This window comes from Sebastes fasciatus, chromosome 5, assembly GCF_043250625.1.
Source record: "Sebastes fasciatus isolate fSebFas1 chromosome 5, fSebFas1.pri, whole genome shotgun sequence".
NCBI classification, from domain to species: domain Eukaryota; kingdom Metazoa; phylum Chordata; class Actinopteri; order Perciformes; family Sebastidae; genus Sebastes; species Sebastes fasciatus.
In genome coordinates this window covers 135,231-161,964 of record NC_133799.1, presented here as the reverse complement: position 1 = coordinate 161,964, position 26,734 = coordinate 135,231, and the positions used below count along the sequence as shown (strand labels likewise).

At 49.4% G+C, this 26,734-nt stretch overlaps 1 protein-coding gene and 2 long non-coding RNA genes across 4 annotated transcripts in view; 1 reads left to right on the top strand and 2 right to left on the bottom strand.

Annotated features, from left to right (window-relative positions):
- Positions 1 to 22,960, top strand: part of vcam1b (vascular cell adhesion molecule 1b) — a 35,780-nt gene extending 12,820 nt beyond the window's left edge. Inside the window, exons 2-10 of one of the 2 annotated variants that reach the window (XM_074634377.1) lie at positions 2,117 to 2,419; positions 4,941 to 5,246; positions 12,351 to 12,644; positions 12,728 to 13,009; positions 14,026 to 14,301; positions 19,971 to 20,273; positions 20,383 to 20,673; positions 21,781 to 22,041; positions 22,126 to 22,960. In XM_074634377.1, coding sequence (XP_074490478.1) covers positions 2,117 to 2,419; positions 4,941 to 5,246; positions 12,351 to 12,644; positions 12,728 to 13,009; positions 14,026 to 14,301; positions 19,971 to 20,273; positions 20,383 to 20,673; positions 21,781 to 22,041; positions 22,126 to 22,286 — 2,477 coding nt within the window. In that variant the 3' untranslated portion in view covers positions 22,287 to 22,960. Of the gene's footprint in view, positions 1 to 2,116; positions 2,420 to 4,940; positions 5,247 to 12,350; positions 12,645 to 12,727; positions 13,010 to 14,025; positions 14,302 to 19,970; positions 20,274 to 20,382; positions 20,674 to 21,780; positions 22,042 to 22,103 lie in introns of both variants that reach the window. The other variant, XM_074634375.1, reaches the window with a different exon arrangement.
- Positions 1,728 to 26,160, bottom strand: LOC141767288 (uncharacterized). Its single transcript, XR_012593819.1, has 3 exons — positions 25,509 to 26,160; positions 2,000 to 2,372; positions 1,728 to 1,770 (listed from the first exon to the last, which is right to left on the bottom strand). It is a non-coding gene; the product is annotated as an uncharacterized LOC141767288 (long non-coding RNA).
- LOC141767287 (uncharacterized) lies at positions 17,842 to 18,606 on the bottom strand. Its single transcript, XR_012593818.1, has 3 exons — positions 18,211 to 18,606; positions 17,998 to 18,122; positions 17,842 to 17,948 (listed from the first exon to the last, which is right to left on the bottom strand). It is a non-coding gene; the product is annotated as an uncharacterized LOC141767287 (long non-coding RNA).
- Positions 26,161 to 26,734: the final 574 nt, after the last annotated feature.

Genomic DNA, 26,734 nt, shown 5'->3' with positions numbered 1-26,734 from the left:
TGGTTCAACCTAGTCTCTCTTCCTCAGTCTGGTTCAACCTAGTCTCTCCTCAGTCTGGTTCAACCTAGTCTCTCCTCAGTCTGGTTCAACCTAGTCTCTCCTCTTCAGTCTGGTTCAACCTAGTCTCTCCTCAGTCTGGTTCAACCTAGTCTCTCCTCCTCAGTCTGGTTCAACCTAGTCTCTCTTCCTCAGTCTGGTTCAACCTAGTCTCTCCTCCTCAGTCTGGTTCAACCTAGTCTCTCCTCCTCAGTCTGGTTCAACCTAGTCTCTCCTCCTCAGTCTGGTTCAATCTAGTCTCTCCTCTTCAGTCTGGTTCAACCTAGTCTCTCCTCAGTCTGGTTCAACCTAGTCTCTCTTCCTCAGTCTGGTTCAACCTAGTCTCTCCTCTTCAGTCTGGTTCAACCTAGTCTCTCCTCTTCAGTCTGGTTCAACCTAGTCTCTCCTCAGTCTGGTTCAACCTAGTCTCTCTTCCTCAGTCTGGTTCAACCTAGTCTCTCCTCCTCAGTCTGGTTCAACCTAGTCTCTCCTCTTCAGTCTGGTTCAATCTAGTCTCTCCTCCTCAGTCTGGTTCAACCTAGTCTCTCTTCTTCAGTCTGGTTCAATCTAGTCTCTCCTCAGTCTGGTTCAACCTAGTCTCTCCTCTTCAGTCTGGTTCAACCTAGTCTCTCCTCAGTCTGGTTCAACCTAGTCTCTCCTCCTCAGTCTGGTTCAACCTAGTCTCTCTTCCTCAGTCTGGTTCAACCTAGTCTCTCTTCCTCAGTCTGGTTCAACCTAGTCTTTCCTCAGTCTGGTTCAACCTAGTCTCTCCTCAGTCTGGTTCAACCTAGTCTCTCTTCCTCAGTCTGGTTCAACCTAGTCTCTCCTCTTCAGTCTGGTTCAACCTAGTCTCTCCTCAGTCTGGTTCAACCTAGTCTCTCCTCCTCAGTCTGGTTCAACCTAGTCTCTCCTCAGTCTGGTTCAACCTAGTCTCTCCTCAGTCTGGTTCAACCTAGTCTCTCCTCTTCAGTCTGGTTCAACCTAGTCTCTCCTCAGTCTGGTTCAACCTAGTCTCTCCTCCTCAGTCTGGTTCAACCTAGTCTCTCTTCCTCAGTCTGGTTCAACCTAGTCTCTCTTCCTCAGTCTGGTTCAACCTAGTCTTTCCTCAGTCTGGTTCAACCTAGTCTCTCCTCAGTCTGGTTCAACCTAGTCTCTCTTCCTCAGTCTGGTTCAACCTAGTCTCTCCTCTTCAGTCTGGTTCAACCTAGTCTCTCCTCAGTCTGGTTCAACCTAGTCTCTCTTCCTCAGTCTGGTTCAACCTAGTCTCTCCTCCTCAGTCTGGTTCAACCTAGTCTCTCTTCCTCAGTCTGGTTCAACCTAGTCTCTCCTCAGTCTGGTTCAACCTAGTCTCTCTTCCTCAGTCTGGTTCAACCTAGTCTCTCCTCTTCAGTCTGGTTCAACCTAGTCTCTCCTCAGTCTGGTTCAACCTAGTCTCTCTTCCTCAGTCTGGTTCAACCTAGTCTCTCCTCTTCAGTCTGGTTCAACCTAGTCTCTCCTCAGTCTGGTTCAACCTAGTCTCTCCTCTTCAGTCTGGTTCAACCTAGTCTTTCCTCAGTCTGGTTCAACCTAGTCTCTCTTCCTCAGTCTGGTTCAACCTAGTCTCTCCTCTTCAGTCTGGTTCAACCAAGTCTCTCCTCTTCAGTCTGGTTCAACCTAGTCTCTCTTCAGTCTGGTTCAACCTAGTCTCTCTTCCTCAGTCTGGTTCAACCTAGTCTCTCCTCAGTCTGGTTCAACCTAGTCTCTCCTCTTCAGTCTGGTTCAACCTAGTCTCTCTTCCTCAGTCTGGTTCAACCTAGTCTCTCTTCCTCAGTCTGGTTCAACCTAGTCTCTCCTCTTCAGTCTGGTTCAACCTAGTCTCTCTTCCTCAGTCTGGTTCAACCTAGTCTCTCTTCCTCAGTCTGGTTCAACCTAGTCTCTCTTCAGTCTGGTTCAACCTAGTCTCTCTTCCTCAGTCTGGTTCAACCTAGTCTCTGATCCTGGGTTTACTAATTCTGCTTTTGTGAAACAGGCCCGTGATGTCGTCGTGGTGCGTTCAGGGTCTGCTCAGTTACATCAGTGTTGTTGTTGTTTACCCTCCCAGCTGTGCTGCTGGTGTCATCGTGGTGCGTTCAGGGCCTGCGTGTGGACGTGTCTCCCAGAAGGCACCTGTTCAGACTGGGGGAGCGAGGGGAGCTGGTGTGCCGGGTCCAGGACTGTCCCATGATGCCAAGCGTCTCCTGGTCTCTGCTGGAGGACCGACCTCTGACGGCCTCCGTCAGCACCAACAGGACTCAGTCCGTGGTGACCTTTGACCCCGTGATGGTGGAGCATGAAGGAGCTCTGCTGTGTCGGGTCAGCTGTGGAGGACAGAAGAAGCAGGTCAAGACCTCCGTGCACGTTTACTGTGAGTTCACACACACACACACACACATACTCCAGTACACATTGAAGGTACTTGTACTTCAGAGTATTTCCATGTTCTGATACTCTCTGATGTAAACGTTGGTAATCTGCTGAGTCATGGTTCAGCTGAGTTCTGATGAGTCTTGGTTCAGCTGGGTCCTGATGAGTCTTGGTTCAGCTGGGTTTCAGCTGGTTTCTGATGAGTCTTGGTTCAGCTGGGTTCTGATGAGTCGTGGTTCAGCTGGGTTCTGATGAGTAGTGGTTCAGCTGGGTCCTGATGAGTCATGGTTCAGCTGGGTTTCAGCTGGTTTCTGATGAGTCATGGTTCAGCTGGGTTCTGATGAGTCGTGGTTCAGCTGGTTCCTGATGAGTCTTGGTTCAGCTGGTTCCTGATGAGTCGTGGTTCAGCTGGGTTCTGATGAGTCGTGATTCAGCTGGTTCCTGATGAGTCTTGGTTCAGCTGGTTCCTGATGAGTCGTGATTCAGCTGGGTCCTGATGAGTCTTGGTTCAGCTGGGTTCTGATGAGTCGTGATTCAGCTGGGTCCTGATGAGTCTTGGTTCAGCTGGTTCCTGATGAGTCGTGATTCAGCTGGGTCCTGATGAGTCTTGGTTCAGCTGGTTCCTGATGAGTCGTGATTCAGCTGGTTCCTGATGAGTCTTGGTTCAGCTGGTTCCTGATGAGTCGTGATTCAGCTGGGTCCTGATGAGTCTTGGTTCAGCTGGGTTCTGATGAGTCGTGATTCAGCTGGGTCCTGATGAGTCTTGGTTCAGCTGGTTCCTGATGAGTCGTGATTCAGCTGGTTCCTGATGAGTCGTGATTCAGCTGGGTCCTGATGAGTCTTGGTTCAGCTGGTTCCTGATGAGTCGTGATTCAGCTGGGTCCTGATGAGTCTTGGTTCAGCTGGGTTCTGATGAGTCGTGATTCAGCTGGGTCCTGATGAGTCTTGGTTCAGCTGGGTTCTGATGAGTCGTGATTCAGCTGGTTCCTGATGAGTCTTGGTTCAGCTGGGTCCTGATGAGTCTTGGTTCAGCTGGGTCCTGATGAGTCTTGGTTCAGCTGGTTCCTGATGAGTCTTGGTTCAGCTGGGTTCTGATGAGTCGTGATTCAGCTGGGTCCTGATGAGTCTTGGTTCAGCTGGTTCCTGATGAGTCTTGGTTCAGCTGGGTTCTGATGAGTCGTGATTCAGCTGGGTCCTGATGAGTCTTGGTTCAGCTGGTTCCTGATGAGTCTTGGTTCAGCTGGGTCCTGATGAGTCTTGGTTCAGCTGGTTCCTGATGAGTCTTGGTTCAGCTGGGTTCTGATGAGTCGTGATTCAGCTGGTTCCTGATGAGTCTTGGTTCAGCTGGGTCCTGATGAGTCTTGGTTCAGCTGGTTCCTGATGAGTCTTGGTTCAGCTGGGTTCTGATGAGTCGTGATTCAGCTGGGTCCTGATGAGTCTTGGTTCAGCTGGTTCCTGATGAGTCTTGGTTCAGCTGGGTTCTGATGAGTCGTGATTCAGCTGGGTCCTGATGAGTCTTGGTTCAGCTGGTTCCTGATGAGTCTTGGTTCAGCTGGGTCCTGATGAGTCGTGATTCAGCTGGGTCCTGATGAGTCTTGGTTCAGCTGGGTCCTGATGAGTCTTGGTTCAGCTGGGTCCTGATGAGTCGTGATTCAGCTGGGTCCTGATGAGTCTTGGTTCAGCTGGGTCCTGATGAGTCTTGGTTCAGCTGGGTCCTGATGAGTCGTGATTCAGCTGGGTCCTGATGAGTCTTGGTTCAGCTGGGTCCTGATGAGTCTTGGTTCAGCTGGGTCCTGATGAGTCTTGGTTCAGCTGGGTCCTGATGAGTCTTGGTTCAGCTGGTTCCTGATGAGTCTTGGTTCAGCTGGGTCCTGATGAGTCGTGATTCAGCTGGGTCCTGATGAGTCTTGGTTCAGCTGGGTCCTGATGAGTCGTGATTCAGCTGGGTCCTGATGAGTCTTGGTTCAGCTGGGTCCTGATGAGTCTTGGTTCAGCTGGGTCCTGATGAGTCTTGGTTCAGCTGGTTCCTGATGAGTCTTGGTTCAGCTGGGTCCTGATGAGTCTTGGTTCAGCTGGGTCCTGATGAGTCTTGGTTCAGCTGGGTTCTGATGAGTCGTGATTCAGCTGGGTCCTGATGAGTCTTGGTTCAGCTGGGTTCTGATGAGTCGTGATTCAGCTGGGTCCTGATGAGTCTTGGTTCAGCTGGGTTCTGATGAGTCGTGATTCAGCTGGGTCCTGATGAGTCTTGGTTCAGCTGGGTCCTGATGAGTCTTGGTTCAGCTGGGTCCTGATGAGTCTTGGTTCAGCTGGGTCCTGATGAGTCGTGATTCAGCTGGGTCCTGATGAGTCTTGGTTCAGCTGGGTCCTGATGAGTCTTGGTTCAGCTGGGTCCTGATGAGTCTTGGTTCAGCTGGGTCCTGATGAGTCTTGGTTCAGCTGGTTTCTGATGAGTCGTGATTCAGCTGGGTCCTGATGAGTCTTGGTTCAGCTGGTTTCTGATGAGTCGTGTCTCTGTCGTTTAGCCTTCCCATCAGCCCCTCTGATCCGGGGTCAGGACCGGCTGAGTCTGGGGGTGGAGTCCACCCTCACCTGCCAGGTGTCTGACCTTTACCCCCCCGAGCTGCTGACCCTCAGCTGGCTCAGAGGAGACGCCGTCCTGCAGAGCATGATGGGAGATCCAGGATCCGGCTCGGTCCGGTCCGAGTACACGTTCACCCCTCTGGACCGGGACTCTGGAGGAAACATCAGCTGCAGGGCCACGCTGGACCTGCAGGACCTGCCCCCTGAGGACAGGACCAGAGAGACCACCGTCCCCCTGAACCTGCTCTGTGAGTCCTCCCGTGTCCCACTTTATTTACTGTCCTTTAAACGTCTCTTTAGATCCACAATAGACATGTTTTAGTCCTCTTTAGGGGGTCCAGAGGGTCTAAAGGGGGTCCAGGGGGTCTCTAGGGGGTCCAGAGGGTCTCTAGGGGGTCCAGGGGTCTCTAGGGGGTTACAGGGGGTCTTTAGGGGGTCCAAAGGGTCTCTAGGGGGTTACAGGGGGTCTTTAGGGGGTTACAGGGGGTCTCTAGGGGGTCCAGAGGGTCTCTAGGGGTCCAGGGGTCTCTAGGGGGTTACAGGGGGTCTTTAGGGGGACCAAAGGGTCTTTAGGGGGTCCAGAGGGTCTTTAGGGGGTCTAGAGGGTCTTTAGGGGGTCTACAGGGTCTTTAGGGGGTCCAAAGGGTCTTTAGGGAGTCTAGAGGGTCTTTAGGGCGTTACAGGGGGTCTTTAGGGGGGTCCAGTGGGTCTTTAGGGGGTCCAGAGGGTCTTTAGGGGGTTCCAGGGGGTCTATAGGGGGTTCCAGGGGGTCTTTAGGGGGGTCCATTGGGTCTTTAGGGGGTCCAGAGAGTCTTTAGGGGGTTACAGGGGGTCTATAGGGGGGTCCAGGGGGTCTTTAGGGGGTCTTTAGGGTGTCTTTAGGGGGATTTTAGAGGGTCCAGGGGGTCTTTAGGGGGTCTCTAGGGGTCCAGGGGGTCTTTAGGGTGTCTTTAGGGTGTTTTTAGGGTGTCTTTAGGGTGTCTTTAGGGGGTCTTTAGGGGGTCTTTAGTGGGGTCTTTAAGGGGTCTTTAGGGTGTCTTTAGGGGATCTTAGGGGGGTCTTTGGGGTGTCTTTAGGGGGTATTTAGGACGTCTTTAGTGGGGTCTTAATGGTGTCTTTATGGTGTCTTTAGGGGGTCTTTAGTGGGGTCTTTAGGGTGTCTTTAGGGGGTCTTTAGTGGGGTCTTTAGGGTGTCTTTAGGGTGTCTTTAGGGGATCTTTAGTGGGGTCTTTACGGTGTCTTTAGGGTGTCTTTAGGGGGTCTTAGGGGTGTCTTTAGGGTGTCTTTAGGGGGTTTTAGGGGTGTCTTTAGGGGGTCTTAGGGGTGTCTTTAGGGTGTCTTTAGGGTGTCTTTAGGGGGTCTTAGGGGTGTCTTTAGGGTGTCTTTAGGGGGTCTTAGGGTGTCTTTAGGGTGTTTTAGGGGGGTCTTAGGGGGTCTTTAGGGGGTCTTAGGGGTGTCTTTAGGGGGTCTTAGGGGGTCTTTAGGGGGTCTTAGGGGGGTCTTTAGGGGGTCTTTAGGGGGTCTTAGGGGGGTATTAGGGGGGTCTTTAGGGGGTCTTTAGGGGGTCTTAGGGGGGTCTTTAGGGGGTCTTTAGGGGGGTCTTTAGGGGGTCTTAGGGGGGTCTTAGGGGAGTCTTTAGGGGGTCTTTAGGGGGTCTTAGGGGGGTCTTTAGGGGGTCTTAGGGGTCTTAGGGGGGTCTTTAGGGGGTGTTTAGGGGGGTCTTTAGGGGGTCTTAGGGGGGTCTTAGGGGAGTCTTTAGGGGGTCTTTAGGGGGTCTTAGGGGGGTCTTTAGGGGGTCTTAGGGGTCTTAGGGGGGTCTTTAGGGGGAGGTAGCAGGTCAACAGTAGATGTTTAAAGTGTATCAGGGTTAATAACATGATGATAGAATATCTGATGTCATCCTCTTCTCTATTGTGTCTCATAGGTTGTTGCAGTAGTTGTTGTGTTGATCAGAGGAGAACTCATTAAAACTGCATGTGATTATCATAAAGTGGGCATGTCTGTAAAGGGGAGACTCGTGGGTACCCATAGAACCCATTTACATTCACTGATCTGGAGGTCAGAGGTCAAGGGACCCCTTTGAACATGGCCATGACAGTTTATCCTCTCCAACATTTAGTGTCAGTTTGGAGTGTTATTTAACTCCTTCATGACCAGCTGGTCTGACCTGGTTGGTACCGATGGATCCATCAGCTTCTTTTTGGAATTACTTTCAACATTTTTCCGACTTTTTCTTCGACTTTATTTTTTCAGACTCGCACTCTCTTTAGACCACATCTCTCTTCAGACCACATCACTCTTTAGATCACATCTCTCTTTAGACCACAGCTCTCTTTAGATCACATCTCTCTTTAGACCACAGCTCTCTTTAGATCACATCTCTCTTTAGACCACATCTCTCTTTAGACCACAGCTCTCTTTAGATCACATCTCTCTTTAGACCACATCTCTCTTTAGACCACAGCTCTCTTTAGACCACATCTCTCTTTAGACCACATCTCTCTTTAGATCACATCTCTCTTTAGACCACATCTCTATTTAGACCATATCTCTCTTTAGACCACATCTCTCTTTAGACCACAGCTCTCTTTAGACCACATCTCTCTTTAGACCACATCTCTCTTTAGACCACATCTCTCTTTAGATCACATCTCTCTTTAGACCACATCACTCTTTAGACCACATCTCTCTTTAGACCACAGCTCTCTTTAGATCACATCTCTCTTTAGACCATATCTCTCTTTAGACCACATCTCTCTTTAGACCACATCTCTCTTTAGACCACATCTCTCTTTAGACCATATCTCTCTTTAGACCACATCTCTCTTTAGACCACATCTCTCTTTAGACCACATCTCTCTTTAGACCACAGCTCTCTTTAGATCACATCTCTCTTTAGACCACATCTCTCTTTAGACCACATCTCTCTTTAGACCACATCTCTCTTTAGATCACATCTCTCTTTAGACCACATCTCTATTTAGACCATATCTCTCTTTAGACCACATCTCTCTTTAGACTACAGCTCTCTTTAGACCACATCTCTCTTTAGACCACATCTCTCTTTAGACCACATCTCTCTTTAGATCACATCTCTCTTTAGACCACATCACTCTTTAGACCACATCTCTCTTTAGACCACAGCTCTCTTTAGATCACATCTCTCTTTAGACCATATCTCTCTTTAGACCACATCTCTCTTTAGACCACATCTCTCTTTAGACCACAGCTCTCTTTAGATCACATCTCTCTTTAGACCACATCTCTATTTAGACCATATCTCTCTTTAGACCACATCTCTCTTTAGACCACAGCTCTCTTTAGACCACAGCTCTCTTTAGACCACAGCTCTCTTTAGACCATATCTCTCTTTAGATCACAGCTCTCTTTAGACCACATCTCTCTTTAGACCACATCTCTCTTTAGACCACAGCTCTCTTTAGACCACAGCTCTCTTTAGATCACATCTCTCTTTAGACCACAGCTCTCTTTAGACCACATCTCTCTTTAGATCACATCTCTCTTTAGACCATATCTCTCTTTAGATCACATCTCTCTTTAGATCACATCTCTCTTTAGACCATATCTCTCTTTAGATCACATCTCTCTTTAGACCACATCTCTCTTTAGATCACAGCTCTCTTTAGACCACAGCTCTCTTTAGATCACATCTCTCTTTAGACCATATCTCTCTTTAGACCACATCTCTCTTTAGACCATATCTCTCTTTAGACCACATCTCTCTTTAGATCACAGCTCTCTTTAGACCACAGCTCTCTTTAGATCACATCTCTCTTTAGACCATATCTCTCTTTAGATCACATCTCTCTTTAGATCACAGCTCTCTTTAGACCACAGCTCTCTTTAGACCACATCTCTCTTTAGATCACATCTCTCTTTAGATCACATCTCTCTTTAGACCACAGCTCTCTTTAGATCACATCTCTCTTTAGACCACAGCTCTCTTTAGATCACATCTCTCTTTAGATCACATCACTCTTTAGATCACATCTCTCTTCAGACCACATCACTCTTTAGATCACATCTCTCTTTAGACCACAGCTCTCTTTAGATCACATCTCTCTTTAGACCACAGCTCTCTTTAGATCACATCTCTCTTTAGACCACATCTCTCTTTAGACCACAGCTCTCTTTAGACCACAGCTCTCTTTAGATCACATCTCTCTTTAGACCATATCTCTCTTTAGACCACATCTCTCTTTAGACCACAGCTCTCTTTAGACCACAGCTCTCTTTAGATCACATCTCTCTTTAGATCACATATCTCTTTAGATCACATCTCTCTTTAGACCACAGCTCTCTTTAGATCACATCTCTCTTTAGACTACAGCTCTCTTTAGACCACATCTCTCTTTAGACCACAGCTCTCTTTAGACCACAGCTCTCTTTAGACCACATCTCTCTTTAGATCACATCTCTCTTTAGATCACATCTCTCTTTAGACCACAGCTCTCTTTAGACCACATCTCTCTTTAGATCACATCTCTCTTTAGACCACAGCTCTCTTTAGACCACATCTCTCTTTAGATCACATCTCTCTTTAGACCACAGCTCTCTTTAGATCACATCTCTCTTTAGATCACATCTCTCTTTAGACCACAGCTCTCTTTAGACCACAGCTCTCTTTAGATCACATCTCTCTTTAGACCATATCTCTCTTTAGACCACAGCTCTCTTTAGATCACATCTCTCTTTAGATCACATCTCTCTTTAGACTACAGCTCTCTTTAGACCATATCTCTCTTTAGACCACATCTCTCTTTAGACCACAGCTCTCTTTAGACCACAGCTCTCTTTAGATCACATCTCTCTTTAGATCACATATCTCTTTAGATCATATCTCTCTTTAGACCACAGCTCTCTTTAGATCACATCTCTCTTTAGACTACAGCTCTCTTTAGACCACATCTCTCTTTAGACCACAGCTCTCTTTAGACCACAGCTCTCTTTAGACCACAGCTCTCTTTAGATCACATCTCTCTTTAGATCACATCTCTCTTTAGACCACAGCTCTCTTTAGACCACAGCTCTCTTTAGATCACATCTCTCTTTAGACAACAGCTCTCTTTAGATCACATCTCTCTTTAGATCACATCACTCTTTAGACCACAGCTCTCTTTAGATCACATCTCTCTTTAGATCACATCTCTCTTTAGACCACAGCTCTCTTTAGACCACAGCTCTCTTTAGATCACATCTCTCTTTAGACCACAGCTCTCTTTAGATCACATCTCTCTTTAGATCACATCTCTCTTTAGACCACAGCTCTCTTTAGACCACAGCTCTCTTTAGATCACATCTCTCTTTAGACCACAGCTCTCTTTAGATCACATCTCTCTTTAGATCACATCTCTCTTTAGACCACAGCTCTCTTTAGACCACAGCTCTCTTTAGATCACATCTCTCTTTAGACCACAGCTCTCTTTAGATCACATCTCTCTTTAGATCACATCTCTCTTTAGACCACAGCTCTCTTTAGATCACATCTCTCTTTAGATCACATCTCTCTTTAGACCACAGCTCTCTTTAGATCACATCTCTCTTTAGATCACATCTCTCTTTAGACCACAGCTCTCTTTAGACCACAGCTCTCTTTAGATCACATCTCTCTTTAGACCACATCTCTCTTTAGACCACAGCTCTCTTTAGACCACATCTCTCTTTAGACCACAGCTCTCTTTAGATCACATCTCTCTTTAGATCACATCTCTCTTTAGACCACAGCTCTCTTTAGACCACATCTCACCGCCGCAGCTTCAGCAATGGAAGCTTTGAACATCGCCCACTCGGGTTCAATGCCCCCAACCTCCACAGGGATATCAGAAAAGCTCCGCCGGAGGTGTGAGTTGAAGATCTCTCGGACAGGAGCCTCCTCCAGACGTTCCCAGTTCACCCGCACTACCCGTTTGGGCTTACCAGGTCTGTCCAGAGTCTTCCCCCACCCTCTGACCCAACTCACCACCAGATGGTGATCAGTTGACAGCTAGCAGTTAACATGCGGCCTCAGATCAGACAATACGATTTGAAATCGATCATGGACCTTCGGCCTAGGGTGCTCTGGTACCACGTACACTTATGAGCATCCTAATGTTGGAACATGGTGTTCGTTATGGACAGTCCATGACTAGCACAGAAGTCCAGTAACAAACGACCACTCAGGTTTAGATCAGGGAGGCCGTTCCTCCCAATCACGCCACTCCCAGAGTCTCCATCGTTGCCCACGAGCACGTTGAAGTCTCCCAGCAGAACTATGGAGTCCCCTGCTGGAGCCCCATACAGGACTCCATTCAGGGTCTCCAAGAAGGCCGAATACTCCGAGCTGTTGTTCGGTGCATTCGCACAAACAACATCGCGTAGGGAGGCGACCCTCTCGTCCACCGGGGTAAACTCCAACATAGCGGCACTCAGCCGGGGATTTGTGAGTATCCCCACACCCGCCCGGCGCCTCACACCATGGGCAACTCCAGAGAAGAATAGAGTCCAACCCCTATCCAGGAGTACGGTTCCAGAACCGAGGCTGTGCGTAGAGGTAAGCCCTACCAGATCCAACTGATAGCGCTCCACCTCCCGCACAAGCTCCGGCTCCTTCCCCCACAGAGAGGTGACGTTCCACGTCCCCAGAGCCAGCCTCTGCCGCCTGGCTCCGGTCCGTCGAGGTCCCTGGCCTTCACTGCCACCCGACCCCAGCGGTTCCTCCGGCAGGTGGTGAGCCCACAGGATGGAGAGGAGGGGGGTGCCACGTCACTTCTTCGGGGTAACCCCGGCCGGGCTCCGTGGCTCGCTGACGGGCCCCCCGTCTGGGTCTGGCTCCAGACCGAGGCCCCGGGCTTCCTCCGGGCCGGGTAACTCCTCCTCTTCCTCGACAAGTGCGCTTGGTGGATCCTGTTGGGTCTCTAAACTATGGTGTACGGTCATAGACCTGCTCTATATATAAAGCGTCTTGAGATAACTTCTGTTGTGATTTGACGCTATACAAAAATAAATTGATTTGATTTGATTTGATTTGATTCTTCATCGGGGTTTTATGAACCATTCTTAGTCCGGCCCCTCGCCTGAGACCAATTTGCCATGGGAGACCCGACCAGGAGCACGAGGCTCCAGACAACACAGCCCTCAGGGTCATAGGGACACACCAACCTCTCCACCACGGTAAGGTGATGGTTCCCAGAGAGGATGTATATATATATATATATATATATAGCGTATATACGTTATATATAGTATATACAGGTATATATGATATCAGGATCTGACTTTTCTTCTGCCTTTCTTTTGGACATTTTCCAAACTTGTTCTGGACTTTTTCTCAAACATTTTTTTTTCCTCCTCAGATGCTCCAGTTGTCATGGTGACATCAGACTCAGATGCTCCCGTTGTCATGGTGATGTCAGACTCGGTGACGGTGATGCAGGGTTCCCCTCTGTCTCTCAGCTGCTCGGTGGAGGGGAACCCCGAGCCGTCCATCAGCTGGAGCTTCAGGTCGTCAGACGGTCGGTCTGAGCGGCGGGCCGCGGGCCGTCAGCTGGTCATCACGACAATGAGTCTGTCTGATACCGGACGCTACGACTGCGAGGCCCGGAACAGCGAAGGGAACCGGACCGCCGGCATGGAAGTCGCTGTTCACGGTGAGAGTGAAGCTCCTGTTTCATTTCTTATCTCCGTAGCTCACTGGACTAGAAACTGACCCACCTGCTGGCTCCGCCCACAGCTCCGCCCACCAACACCTCCCTCTCTCTGAGTCCAGCTGACGAGGTGCTGGAGGGTCAGCGGCTCACCTTCACCTGCCAATCAGACGGAGCTCCGCCCACCACGCTGGTGCTGAGGAGGCAGGGGGCGGAGCTTCAGAGGACAGGCCCCGCCTCCTCCTCCTCCTCCTCCTCGCTCTCCTTCAGCCTCTCCTCCGCCCAGCTGGTAGACTCCGCCCTCTACCAGTGTGAAGCCTCCAACCAGTACGGATCCCAACTGGTGACCAGCTCCGTCACCATCACAGGTACCACTGGTTTATACTGGTTTATACTGGTTTACACTGGTTTACACTGGTTTATGCTGGTTTATACTGGTTTATACTGGTTTATACTGGTTTACACTGGTTTATGCTGGTTTATGCTGGTTTACACTGGTTTATGCTGGTTTATATTGGTTTACACTGGTTTACACTGTTTTATACTGGTTTATATTGGTTTACACTGGTTTACACTGGTTTACACTGTTTTATACTGGTTTACACTGGTTTATACTGGTTTATACTGGTTTACACTGGTTTATGCTGGTTTACACTGGTTTATACTGGTTTATACTGGTTTACACTGGTTTATACTGGTTTATACTGGTTTATACTGGTTTATACTGGTTTATGCTGGTTTATACTGCATATACTGGTTTATACTGGTTTATACTGGTTTACACTGGTTTACACTGGTTTATGCTGGTTTATACTGCATATACTGGTTTATACTGGTTTACGCTGGTTTACACTGGTTTACTCTGGTCTATACTTGTTTACACTGGTTTACGCTGGTTTACACTGGTTTCTACTGGTTTATGCTGGTTTACACTGGTTTCTACTTGTTTCTACTGGTTTCTACTGGTTTACGCTGGTTTATACTGGTTTACACTGGTTTATACTGGTTTATACTGGTTTACGCTGGTTTATACTGGTTTATACTGGTTTATACTGGTCTACACTGGTTTACACTGTTTTTTACTGGGAGCACATCAGCTGCTTTACTAACCAGAAACTAATATTAAAAGCTAACGTTAAAGCTAACGTTAAAGCTAACGTTAAAGCTTACGTTAAAGCCAACGTTAAAGCTAATATTAACGCTAACGTTAAAGCTAACGTTAACGTTTAAGCTTACGTTAAAGCTTACGTTAAAGCTAACGTTAAAGCTAATATTAACGCTAACGTTAAAGCTAACGTTAACGTTAAAGCTAACGTTATAGCTAATGTTAAAGCTAATGTTAAAGCTAACGTTAAAGCTAACGTTAATATTAGTGTCCTGTCAGCTCACCCTCTGCAGGTGGATCTGAGTCCTCCAGTCTCAGCAGCTCAGAGGGGTTCAGGTCTGGTTCTGACCTGCAGAGCCTCCGGATGTCCCCACCCCCCCATTTTCACCTGGAGGAGGACAGACCAGGACCGGACCGTACTCCGGGGGACAGACCAGGACGGACTCTCCCTGCTCCGCCTGCAGGAACTGGGCCTCCAGGACCAGGGAGGATACGGCTGTGAGGCCGAGTGTGACTCCGTCATCAGGACCGGAACCGTCCAGGTCCAGGTCTACTGTGAGTCTGAGATACTGAGTCTGCTGTCACACCTGTAGTCGGGTTCATCTGGTCCGGTTCCTGTCCACACAGGATCAGAGGGTCGTAGAAGGTCTCAGAGGATCTCAGAGGGACGTAGAGGGTCTCAGAGGGTCGTAGAAGGTCTCAGAAGGTCTCAGAGGGTCTCAGAGGGACGTAGAGGGATGTAGAGACAGTAGAGACAGTAGAGAGACAAAGTAGAGACATTACAGACATTAGAGACAGTAGAGGCAGTAGAGGCAGTAGAGACAGTAGAGGCAGTTGAGAGACAGCAGAGACAGTAGAGAGACAGCAGTAGAGACAGTAGAGGCAGTAGAGAGACAGTAGAGACAGTAGAGGCAGTTGAGAGACAGCAGAGACAGTAGAGAGACAGTAGAGACAGTAGAGGCAGTAGAGAGACAGTAGAGACAGTAGAGACAGTAGAGACAGTAGAGACAGTAGAGACAGTGGAGACAGTAGAGAGACAGCAGAGACAGTAGAGAGACAGTAGAGACAGTAGAGGCAGTAGAGAGACAGTAGAGACAGTAGAGACAGTTGAGACAGTAGAGAGACAGTAGAGACAGTAGAGAGACAGTAGAGACAGTAGAGGCAGTTGAGAGACAACAGAGACAGTAGAGAGACAGTAGAGACAGTAGAGGCAGTTGAGAGACAACAGAGACAGTAGAGAGACAGTAGAGACAGTAGAGGCAGTAGAGAGACAGTAGAGACAGTAGAGACAGTAGAGAGACAGTAGAGACAGTAGAGACAGTAGAGACAGTGGAGACAGTAGAGACAGTAGAGACAGTAGAGACAGTAGAGAGACAGTAGAGACAGTAGAGAGACAGTAGAGACAGTAGAGAGACAGTAGAGACAGTAGAGACAGTAGAGACAGTAGAGACAGTAGAGACAGTAGAGAGACAGTAGAGACAGTAGAGAGACAGTAGAGACAGTAGAGACAGTAGAGACAGTAGAGGCAGTTGAGAGACAACAGAGACAGTAGAGAGACAGTAGAGACAGTAGAGAGACAGTAGAGACAGTAGAGACAGTAGAGACAGTAGAGGCAGTTGAGAGACAACAGAGACAGTAGAGAGACAGTAGAGACAGTAGAGGCAGTAGAGAGACAGTAGAGACAGTAGAGACAGTAGAGAGACAGTAGAGACAGTAGAGACAGTGGAGACAGTGGAGACAGTAGAGACAGTAGAGACAGTGGAGACAGTAGAGACAGTAGAGACAGTGGAGACAGTGGAGACAGTAGAGACAGTAGAGACAGTGGAGACAGTAGAGATGATTGTATTATGATCTGAAGACACCGGGAGGATAAACGCTGACAGCGAGCAGCTGGTGCTCAGTGAGGCTCCACTTCCTGTCGTCTCTTTATCTCCTAGACGTGTTGACATGAGACACGTTTTAACATCTTCATCAACATTAACAGACTGTAGTTCATTCTGCTGCTCGCTGAGCAGCTGGAGGGGTCACCGCCTCCACCACCACTAACACCTCCTTAGCTGTCCATCGTGTCCAATGATGACGATTGCTCCAGGGGGTTAGGGGGTGGGGGAGGGGGTTCAGCGTCGTTGGCGCTGGTGCCACTTCATGTGGCTGTGGAGGCCGATGCGTGAGCCACACACTCGCCCGCAGATGGGGCAAGGGAGCCCAGATGTTGTTGTAATGCCGGCTGCCCGCTGGTGTCGTTGGGCACGCCTTTCGGTCCTCCTCTGTTGGGTGGTGTGGTGTATTTGTTCGGTTGCTCTGGCACAGGTGACCTGCCAGGCTGACCTATCAAGTGCCAGATGTTCCAGATTGGTGGGGTTTATGTTGCAGCGCTTGAGGAGGTCTTTAGTGTAGTCCTTGTAGCGCCTCTTTTGTCCGCCAGCAGCCCGTTTTGCGTTGCTGAGTTGCCCATAGAGGACTTGGCGGGGCAAGCGGTGGATAGTATGCCCTATCCAGCGGAGATGTTTTTTTGCTAATGCTGCTTCCATGCAGATGGAGTTGGTCACAGAAAGGATCTCTGTGTGAGGCACCCGATCTTCCCAAGAGAGGCCGAGGATTTTTTGGAGGCATCGAATGTGGAAGGCCTCCAAGTTTTTGATATGCCGTCTGTATGGGGTCCATGTTTCTGCCCCATAGAGCAGAGTGGAGGCACATACCGCTTTGTAAACAGCCACCTTGGTACTGATCTTTAGGTTTTTGTTTTGGAATACCCTTCTACGGAGTCGCCCAAAGGCTGATGAGGCTTTGTTGATGCGACTGTTTATTTCAGTGTCAAGGGAGCAGTCTGAGGAGATTGTGGAGCCAAGATAGGTGAACTGGTGAACTACTGTGAGTGGAACACCACCTATTTGAAAGTTAGGGAGTGAAGGAGGTTGGGAAGTGAGTTGTGCCATGACTTCGGTTTTTTGAATATTGACCTGGAGACCAAAGGACTGGTATAGGCTGGAGATTGTGTTAAGGGCATGCTGCATGGACTCTGGGCTATGTGCAAAGACAGCGCAGTCATCTGCGTATTGGAGCTCATGGATTTGGCATGTCTTTGTCTTTGTGTAGGCCTGGAGCCGTCGGATGTTGAATAGACTTCCATCAAGGCGGTGCTCCAGGTGAACTCCATCTCTGTGTCCCAGGGTATGGTGGAAGAGGTGGGTAGTGGCTGAGAGGAGGAGATTGAACAGGACCGGTGCCAAGACACAGCCCTGTTTCACCCCAGTGTTGACCTTGAAGGGCTCTGACTGGAGTCCTCCTGTCAGAACTCTGGCTTGCATCCCATCATGCAGTTGCTGCAGGATGGAAAGAAACTTGGGTGGTACCCCAAGTTTTGAGAGCTGTTTCCAGAGCAACTCACGGTTTATGGTGTCAAAGGCTTTGCTGAGGTCGATGAAGGCTATGTACAGGTCCTTGCGTTGTTCTCTGCTCTTCTCCAGCAGCTGCCGTAAAACAAAGATCATGTCAGTAGTGGAGCTGGTCTTCCGAAAGCCACATTGCGTTTCTGGGAGAGCACTTTCCGAAATGTACTCCACCAGCCTATTGAGCATGATCTTTGCCAGCACTTTCCCTGCGGTGGAGAGGAGAGAGATTCTGCGGCTGTTCCCACAGATGGCTCTGTCGCCCTTCTGTTTGTAGATGACCACAATGTTAGCGTCCTTCCAATCCTGAGGGACTATCTCAGACTTCCAGATGTTTATGATCAGGAGATGTAGGCGGTGTGTAAGGAGGAACCCCCCATGTTTGAGGATCTCTGCTGGGATGCCATCAGGTCCTGCACTTTTGTTGTTCTTTAGGCTTTCAATGGCTTTACGGGTTTCAGAGAACTGTGGTGGAGTGTCAAGAGGGAGGATTGGTGGAAGGTCTGGGAGTTTATTGAGGATATGGAGATCAACGGCCACCACCGCCACCACCACTAACACCAGCTGGAGGGGTCACCGCCTCCGCCTCCGCCTCCGCCTCCGCCTCCACCACCACTAACACCACCCCCACCACCGCCTCCGCCTCCACCACCACTAACACCAGCTGGAGGGGTCACCGCCTCCACCACCACCGCCACCACCACTAACACCACCCCCACCACCGCCTCCGCCTCCACCACCACTAACACCAGCTGGAGGGGTCACCGCCTCCGCCTCCACCACCACTAACACCACCCCCACCACTGCCTCCGCCTCCACCACCAATAACACCAGCTGGAGGGGTCACCGCCTCCACCACCACCGCCACCACCACTAACACCAGCTGGAGGGGTCACCGCCTCCGCCTCCACCACCACTAACACCACCCCCACCACCACCACCGCCTCCACCACCACTAACACCAGCTGGAGGGGTCACCGCCTCCGCCTCCACCGCCTCCGCCTCCGCCTCCACCGCCTCCACCACCACCGCCTCCACCACCACTAACACCAGCTGGAGGGGTCACCGCCTCCACCACCACCACCACGGCTAACCAAAGGAAAGACTGGAGGCTAACTAACGCTAGCAGTGGGCTAACATTAGCTGGAGGGTAACCAAATGCAAGACTGGAGGCTAACTAACGCTGTAGAGGCTAATCAGCTTGCCAGCGTCAGCTAGCGAGCGTTAGCTAGCCAGCGTTAGCTAGCCAGCGATAGCTAGCCAGCGCTAGCCAGCGTCAGTTAGCCAGCGTCAGTTAGCCAGCGTCAGCTAGCCAGCGTTAGCCAGCGTCAGTTAGCCAGCGTCAGCTTGCCAGCGTTACCCAGCCAGCGTTAGCCAGCGTCAGTTAGCCAGCGTCAGCCAGTCAGCGTCAGCCAGCCAGGATTAGCTAGCCAGGGTCAGCTAGCCAGCATCAGCTAGCCAGCATCAGCTAGCCAGGGTTAGCTAGCCAGCATCAGCTAGCCAGCGTCAGCTAGCCAGGGTTAGCTAGCCAGGGTTAGCTAGCCAGCATCAGCTAGCCAGCGTCAGCTAGCCAGCATCAGCTAGCCAGGGTTAGCTAGCCAGGGTTAGCTAGCCAGCATCAGCTAGCCAGCGTCAGCTAGCCAGCGTTAGCTAGCCAGGGTTAGCTAGCCAGCGTCAGCTAGCCAGGGTTAGCTAGCCAGCGTCAGCTAGCCAGCATCAGCTAGCCAGCGTCAGCTAGCCAGGGTTAGCTAGCCAGGGTTAGCTAGCCAGGGTTAGCTAGCCAGGGTTAGCTAGCCAGCGTCAGCTAGCCAGCGTTAGCTAGCCAGGGTTAGCTAGCCAGGGTTAGCTAGCCAGCGTCAGCTAGCCAGCATCAGCTAGCCAGCATCAGCTAGCCAGCGTTAGCTAGCCAGGGTTAGCTAGCCAGCGTCAGCTAGCCAGGGTTAGCTAGCCAGGGTTAGCTAGCCAGCATCAGCTAGCCAGCGTTAGCTAGCCAGGGTTAGCTAGCCAGCGTCAGCTAGCCAGGGTTAGCTAGCCAGCGTTAGCTAGCCAGCATCAGCTAGCCAGCGTTAGCTAGCCAGGGTTAGCTAGCCAGCATCAGCTAGCCAGCGTCAGCTAGCCAGGGTTAGCTAGCCAGGGTTAGCTAGCCAGCATCAGCTAGCCAGCGTCAGCTAGCCAGGGTTAGCTAGCCAGGGTTAGCTAGCCAGGGTCAGCTAGCCAGGGTTAGCTAGCCAGCATCAGCTAGCCAGCGTTAGCTAGCCAGGGTTAGCTAGCCAGCGTCAGCTAGCCAGGGTTAGGTAGCCAGCGTTAGCTAGCCAGGGTTAGCTAGCCAGCGTTAGCTAGCCAGCGTTAGCTAGCCAGGGTTAGCTAGCCAGCGTCAGCTAGCCAGGGTTAGCTAGCCAGCGTTAGCTAGCCAGCATCAGCTAGCCAGCGTTAGCTAGCCAGGGTTAGCTAGCCAGCATCAGCTAGCCAGCGTCAGCTAGCCAGGGTTAGCTAGCCAGGGTTAGCTAGCCAGGGTCAGCTAGCCAGGGTTAGCTAGCCAGCATCAGCTAGCCAGCGTTAGCTAGCCAGGGTTAGCTAGCCAGCGTCAGCTAGCCAGGGTTAGCTAGCCAGCGTTAGCTAGCCAGGGTTAGCTAGCCAGGGTTAGCTAGCCAGCGTTAGCTAGCCAGCGTCAGCTAGCCAGGGTTAGCTAGCCAGCGTCAGCTAGCCAGGGTTAGCTAGCCAGGGTTAGATAGCCAGGGTTAGATAGCCAGCGTTAGCTAGCGTGTTCAGACTGATGGATGAGGTTAGTAAACAGGAAGTGATGTCGATGATCTCTGTTTGTGGTTCTTCCCCCAGCATTCCCATCTGATCCGGTTCTGGAGGATCCTGGTCCGGTCCTGCTGGGTCAGGAGGCGGTCCTTCGCTGTAACGTCAGCAGCGTCTTCTCAGCCAATCAGATGAGGATCCTGTGGCTGTTGGGGAACACCACGCTGATGTCGGAGTCGTTCGGGTTCTCCGGTTCCTTACAGAACGTCTCGTCTGTTCTTCGGCACCGGGTCCAGGAGGACCGGCAGGTTCTGACCTGCGGGGCCGAGCTGCTCGCGGAGGACGGAGACGTGTGGACGTCCAGGAGGACCAGCGTCCCCCTGCAGGTCTACTGTGAGGACATAAAAGACTTCCTGTTAAAGATGAAAGGTCCAGGTCTTCATTAGTCTCAGTCCTGATCCAGGTCTTCACTAGTCTCAGTCCTGGTCTGTCTGTGTTCCAGATCCTCCGAGGAGGACCTCCCTCTCTCTGAGTCCAGCTGACGAGGTGCTGGAGGGTCAGCAGCTCACCTTTACCTGCCAATCAGACGGAGCTCCGCCTACCACGCTGGTGCTGAGGAAGGAGGGGGCGGAGCTTCAGAGGACAGGCCCCGCCTCCTCCTCCTCCTCCTCCTCCTCTTCCTCGCTCTCCTTCAGCCTCTCCTCCGCCCAGCTGGTAGACTCCGCCCTCTACCAGTGTGAAGCCTCCAACCAGTACGGATTCCAACTGGTGACCAGCTCCGTCAGCATCACAGGTACCACTGGTTTATACTGGTTTATACTGGTTTACACTGGTTTATACTGGTATATACTGGTATATACTGGTTTACACTGGTTTATACTGGTATATACTGGTATATACTGGTTTACACTGGTTTATACTGGTATATACTGGTTTACACTGGTTTATACTGGTTAACATCGGTTTACACTGGTTTATACTGGTTTACACTGATTTATACTGGTTTACACTGGTTTACACTGGTTTATACTGGTTTATACTGGTTTATCCTGGTTTACACTGGTTTATACTGGTTTATACTGGTTTACACAGGTTTACACTGTTTTATACTGGTTTATACTGGTTTACACTAGTTTATATTGGTTTACACTGGTTTATACTGGTTTACGCTGGTTTACACTGGTTTATACTGGTTTATGCTGGTTTACACCGGTTTATACTGGTTTACACCGGTTTATACTGGTTCATACTGGTTTACACTGGTTTATACTGGTTTATATTAGTTTAGTTCTTCCTCTTCTTGTTTCATGAGTGTTTCTCTGTAGTGACGGATGTTCTCTGAAGAGACGACCTCTCACTCCTTCACATGATGCTGATCTGCTGTGGACAGAAGTAAACTCTGACTCCTCTGTTGAGTTATGTGTCCGACACTTAGAGCCTCCTGCTGCTGTAGACCGGACTGAACTGGACCGGTTCCCAGTCTGACGTAGACCGGACTGAACCGGTCCGGTTGGGTTTTAAACTGGAGAGAAATCTCATCAGATTAACTGATAATGAAAATGATCTCCTGAATATTTGGTCTCATAATGAATCTTAAAGACTAAAACATTTCAGTACCAGTAAAGAAAAGTTCAGAGTGAACGAGGCAGTGAACCAGGATCTAACAGGAAGTGAATCAGGATCTAACAGGAAGTGAATCAGGATCTAACAGGAAGTGAATCAGGATCTAACAGGAAGTGAATCAGGATCTAACAGGAAGTGAATCAGGATCTAACAGGAAGTGAATCAGGATCTAACAGGGAGTGTGACTGGTTCTTGTTCTTGGACCGGGACGCCGCTGGTCAGGACTCTGGTTCTGGTTCTGGAACCTGTAACTTGAACCTGTTTTGTTGTGGTTCAGCTCCTCCGAGGAACACCACGGTCCTCGTCCTACCGTCTACGGTGGTCCAGGAGGGACAGAATGTCACCGTGTGCTGCCGGACTATCAGCTTCCCGCCGTCAGTCGTGGTCCTGAAGAAGCTGACCGACGGGACGGAGCTTTATTCGACCGACGGCACCTTCCTGTTGGTCAACGTCACGGCCAGAGACTCCGGGCTGTACCAGGTCAACGTTACCAACGACCTCGGGTACCAGGTCAAAGTCTTCAGCATCAGCGTCAGAGGTCAGTCGGACCGTTTGGTTTCAGTAGGAAACAACAACAGTCACTTTTATTTAATTTTGAAGTTTGTGTTTTGGGTTCCCACAGAGAGAAGCTCCAGCGTTCCTCCCCGTCTCAGCGCCGTCATCGTCCCGGTCGCCTGCATCGCCGCCGGGCTAGCAGCTGCTGCTCTGCTCCTCGACTACCTGAGGAGATCCAGGAAGAAAGGCTTCTACCAGCTGCCCCAGTCGGCCCCGCCTTCAGCCTGAGGCTAACACTGGGCTAGCACCTCACCTCGCCATGTGGCTACCAAGTTACAACATGTGGCTACCACCTCACCTCCCAAAATGTGGCTACCAAGTTCCAAGATGTCACACCATGTGGCTACCTTGTTCAAACACGTGGCTTTGATATGCTAACATGTGGCTACCAGCTCCCAACTTGTTTCTGCTAAGTTGCAACATGTGATTTCAGCATCCTAAGCTGTGGCTTTTAAATCCCAACATGTGACTACCACTTCTTAATATCCCATTGTGTGGCTACCACGTCCCAACATGCAGCTTTGACATTTCAACATGTGGCTACACTACACATAATGCAACAGGATATGTACAGAAGTGAACATCATTTATTATTTTTTGTGGAATCGATGACGTTTAATCAGCTGTGAACTTTGTGATCAGTGAACTGTCCCTTTAACTGACTCAGTGAACTGTCCCTTTAACTGACTCAGTGAACTGTCTCAGTGAACTGTCCCTTTAACTGACTCAATGAACTGTCTCAGTGAACTGTCCCTTTAACTGTCCCTTTAACTGACTCAGTGAACTGTCCCTTTAACTGTCCCTTTAACTGACTCAGTGAACTGTCTCAGTGAACTGTCCCTTTAACTGTCCCTTTAACTGACTCAATGAACTGTCCCTTTAACTGACTCAGTGAACTGTCCCTTTAACTGTCCCTTTAACTGACTCAGTGAACTGTCCCTTTAACTGACTCAATGAACTGTCTCAGTGAACTGTCCCTTTAACTGACTCAATGAACTGTCTCAGTGAACTGTCCCTTTAACTGACTCAATGAACTGTCTCAGGGAACTGTCCCTTTAACTGACTCAATGAACTGTCTCAGTGAACTGTCCCTTTAACTGACTCAATGAACTGTCTCAGTGAACTGTCCCTTTAACTGACTCAATGAACTGTCTCAGTGAACTGTCCCTTTAACTGACTCAGTGAACTGTCCCTTTAACTGACTCAATGAACTGACTCAATGAACTGTCCCTTTAACTGACTCAGTGAACTGTCCCTTTAACTGTCCCTTTAACTGACTCAATGAACTGACTCAATGAACTGTCCCTTTAACTGACTCAGTGAACTGTCCCTTTAACTGTCCCTTTAACTGACTCAATGAACTGTCCCTTTAACTGACTCAGTGAACTGTCCCTTTAACTGTCCCTTTAACTGACTCAATGAACTGTCTCAGTGAACTGTCCCTTTAACTGACTCAATGAACTGTCTCAGTGAACTGTCCCTTTAACTGACTCAGTGAACTGTCCCTTTAACTGTCCCTTTAACTGACTCAATGAACTGTCTCAATGAACTGTCCCTTTAACTGACTCAATGAACTGTCTCAGTGAACTGTCCCTTTAACTGACTCAATGAACTGTCTCAGTGAACTGTCCCTTTAACTGACTCAATGAACTGTCCCTTTAACTGTCCCTTTAACTGACTCAATGAACTGTCTCAATGAACTGTCCCTTTAACTGACTCAATGAACTGTCTCAGTGAACTGTCCCTTTAACTGACTCAATGAACTGTCTCAATGAACTGTCCCTTTAACTGACTCAATGAACTGTCCCTTTAACTGTCCCTTTAACTGACTCAATGAACTGTCTCAATGAACTGTCCCTTTAACTGACTCAATGAACTGTCTCAGTGAACTGTCCCTTTAACTGACTCAATGAACTGTCTCAGTGAACTGTCCCTTTAACTGACTCAATGAACTGTCTCAATGAACTGTCCCTTTAACTGACTCAATGAACTGTCCCTTTAACTGTCCCTTTAACTGACTCAATGAACTGTCTCAATGAACTGTCCCTTTAACTGACTCAATGAACTGTCTCAGTGAACTGTCCCTTTAACTGACTCAATGAACTGTCTCAATGAACTGTCCCTTTAACTGACTCAATGAACTGTCTCAATGAACTGTCCCTTTAACTGACTCAATGAACTGTCTCAATGAACTGTCCCTTTAACTGACTCAATGAACTGTCTCAGTGAACTGTCCCTTTAACTGACTCAATGAACTGTCTCAGTGAACTGTCCCTTTAACTGACTCAATGAACTGTCTCAGTGAACTGTCCCTTTAACTGACTCAATGAACTGTCTCAGTGAACTGTCCCTTTAACTGACTCAATGAACTGTCTCAATGAACTATCCCTTTAACTGACTCCAGTCTTTGTGTTCAGCTTCCTCCCATGTGAGAAACACTTTGGTGTTTTTATAAAAGAAGCAGAAGAAGAAGAAGAAGAAGCAGAAGAAAGGGCAGAAGAAGCGGTCCTCTGGTTCTCTGATGACTCCTCGTGATGGTTCTGTTTTATTAATAAAGATATTTATTTCTTGTCTGGTGTTGTTGGACCTGATTTGACCTGATTTAACCTCCTGGTGTTTCCAGCTGTTTCTCTTTCACTTCTGTCTCCCTCAGAGTTTATTGGAGGTCTCCGGGACGTCTCGGCCCGTAACCATGGTGACGTCCTGAAGACTAAGAGACCAACTCCGTTTTTGTTTGAGGGTGTTTAGTGACGGAGGAAACACTTTTCATTCTGTTGACTTCTTCTCATATTAAAGTTAAAGACTTCATATCGAAGCACAGACCGCCGATCTGACGTTAACGTGACCTTCTACTTCTCGTAGATCAGAAACCCCTTCATATTATAATATAATAATATAATTACAATATAATAACAGTATAATAACAACCGGTTGCGGTGACGTTATCGTGGTTTCATCCGGAGAAAAGGCAGCTGACTGACGGTGGGATTGGTCTACTTCCTGGCAATGACGGTGGGATCGGTCTACTGCCTGGCGGCGACGGTGGGATCGGTCTACCTCCTGGCAGTGACGGTGGGATCAGTCTACTTCCTGGCTCTGAGCTGCTTAACGAGCACAACGAATGAATTAAATGTTCTTTTGTTTGAAGCTCATTGGCTGCTCAGCTCGTCGTCATGGAAACAGCAGGGCTTCAGCTGGGAGGTGTGAACGAGGACCCGTTTCACTCCTCCTCCCTCTCGTCGGTTCCTCTCAACGTTTCTGTCACGTCAGACTGAAACTGCTTTTAAGTGGAGGTCCATTTACTAGTTTTTAAGGAGCTTTCAACCACATTTCATGGTCTTCCTCAGTGTGTTATAATCACCACGTCTGACTGGTTATTATTATTATTATTATTAATAGAGTGTCATCGCATTCAAACTGCAGGAGGTCAAAGGTCAACTCATAACATACCAGTGTTGGTGCAGAGTCAGCTGTTTGTCTCTCGCGATGCATACAGTGTCCTGGCGGGCCCCTCCGTGACCTCTGACCTCTGCTGAGTGTTGTTCTGCTGCGTCTCCTCATTTTAATCTGCTGGTATTTCCTGTCTGAGAGGACACGGAGCGCCGAGTTCCCCCCCCGTCAGCAGCCTTCTGCTGGACTGTTAGAGACCAGCTCGTCTTCATCAGCTGACCCTGACCCCAATCTTCATCATCTTCATCATCTTCATCATCTTCATCATCTCTCCGTCTCTGCTCAAACTCTCACAACTTTATTTAAACTCAAAGACATGTTGAATGTTTCACTCAGTGGAGACTTCAGAGACCATGAGACCTGGTCCTGGTCCTGGTCCTGGTCCTGGTCCTGGTCCTGGTCCTGGTCCAGTCAATCATGTCCACTTCCTGTCTCTGAGCCGTGTCCTCTCTCTGAGGACAGAGCTGATGGAGCGTTGGCGTCTTCTTCTGATGAGGTCGCTGAGGTTTGTGGTCGCCATGGAAACTGATGAGTGATTCCTCTCATCACTGCACACACGCACGCACGCACACACGCACGCACACACGCACACATTAATCAGAGCCGTTGAGTTTATTTATGACAGAATAAATAAATAAAAGCTCATTGTACAGGAGGAATCTACCCGTAACCATGGGGACCTGACGGGATATTATGGTCTACCTCTTCCTCCTCCTCCCTCCTCCTCCTCCTCCTCCTCCTCCCTCCTCCTCCTCCCTCTCCTCCTCTTCCTCCTCCTCCTCCTCCTCCTCCTCCCTCTCCTCCTCCTCTTCCTCCTCCTCCTCCTCCTCCCTCTCCTCCTCCTCTTCCTCCTCCTCGTCCTCCTCGTCCTCCCTCTCCTCCTCCTCTTCCTCCTCCTCCTCCCTCTCCTCCTCCTCTTCCTCCTCCCTCTCCTCCTCCTCTTCTTGTATCAGTCAGATACTGAGGTCTGTGTCTCCCCCTGCTGCTACACACCTCCCTTTACTACTTTTATTTTTAAATACAAAGAGGCAAGGCAGGATTATTTATAGTTGTATATATTTATAGTTGTATATATTTATAGCACATTTCGTAAAACCTTTACATAAAGAAGTTAAACAAGACGGTAGGAGGAATAAAAGAGTAATAAGAGAGTGTAGACTGAAGAGAGTGTAACTGAGCTAGAAGGCCTGAACATAACAGAGTTTAAAGGGAGTTCCAGTTTGTTC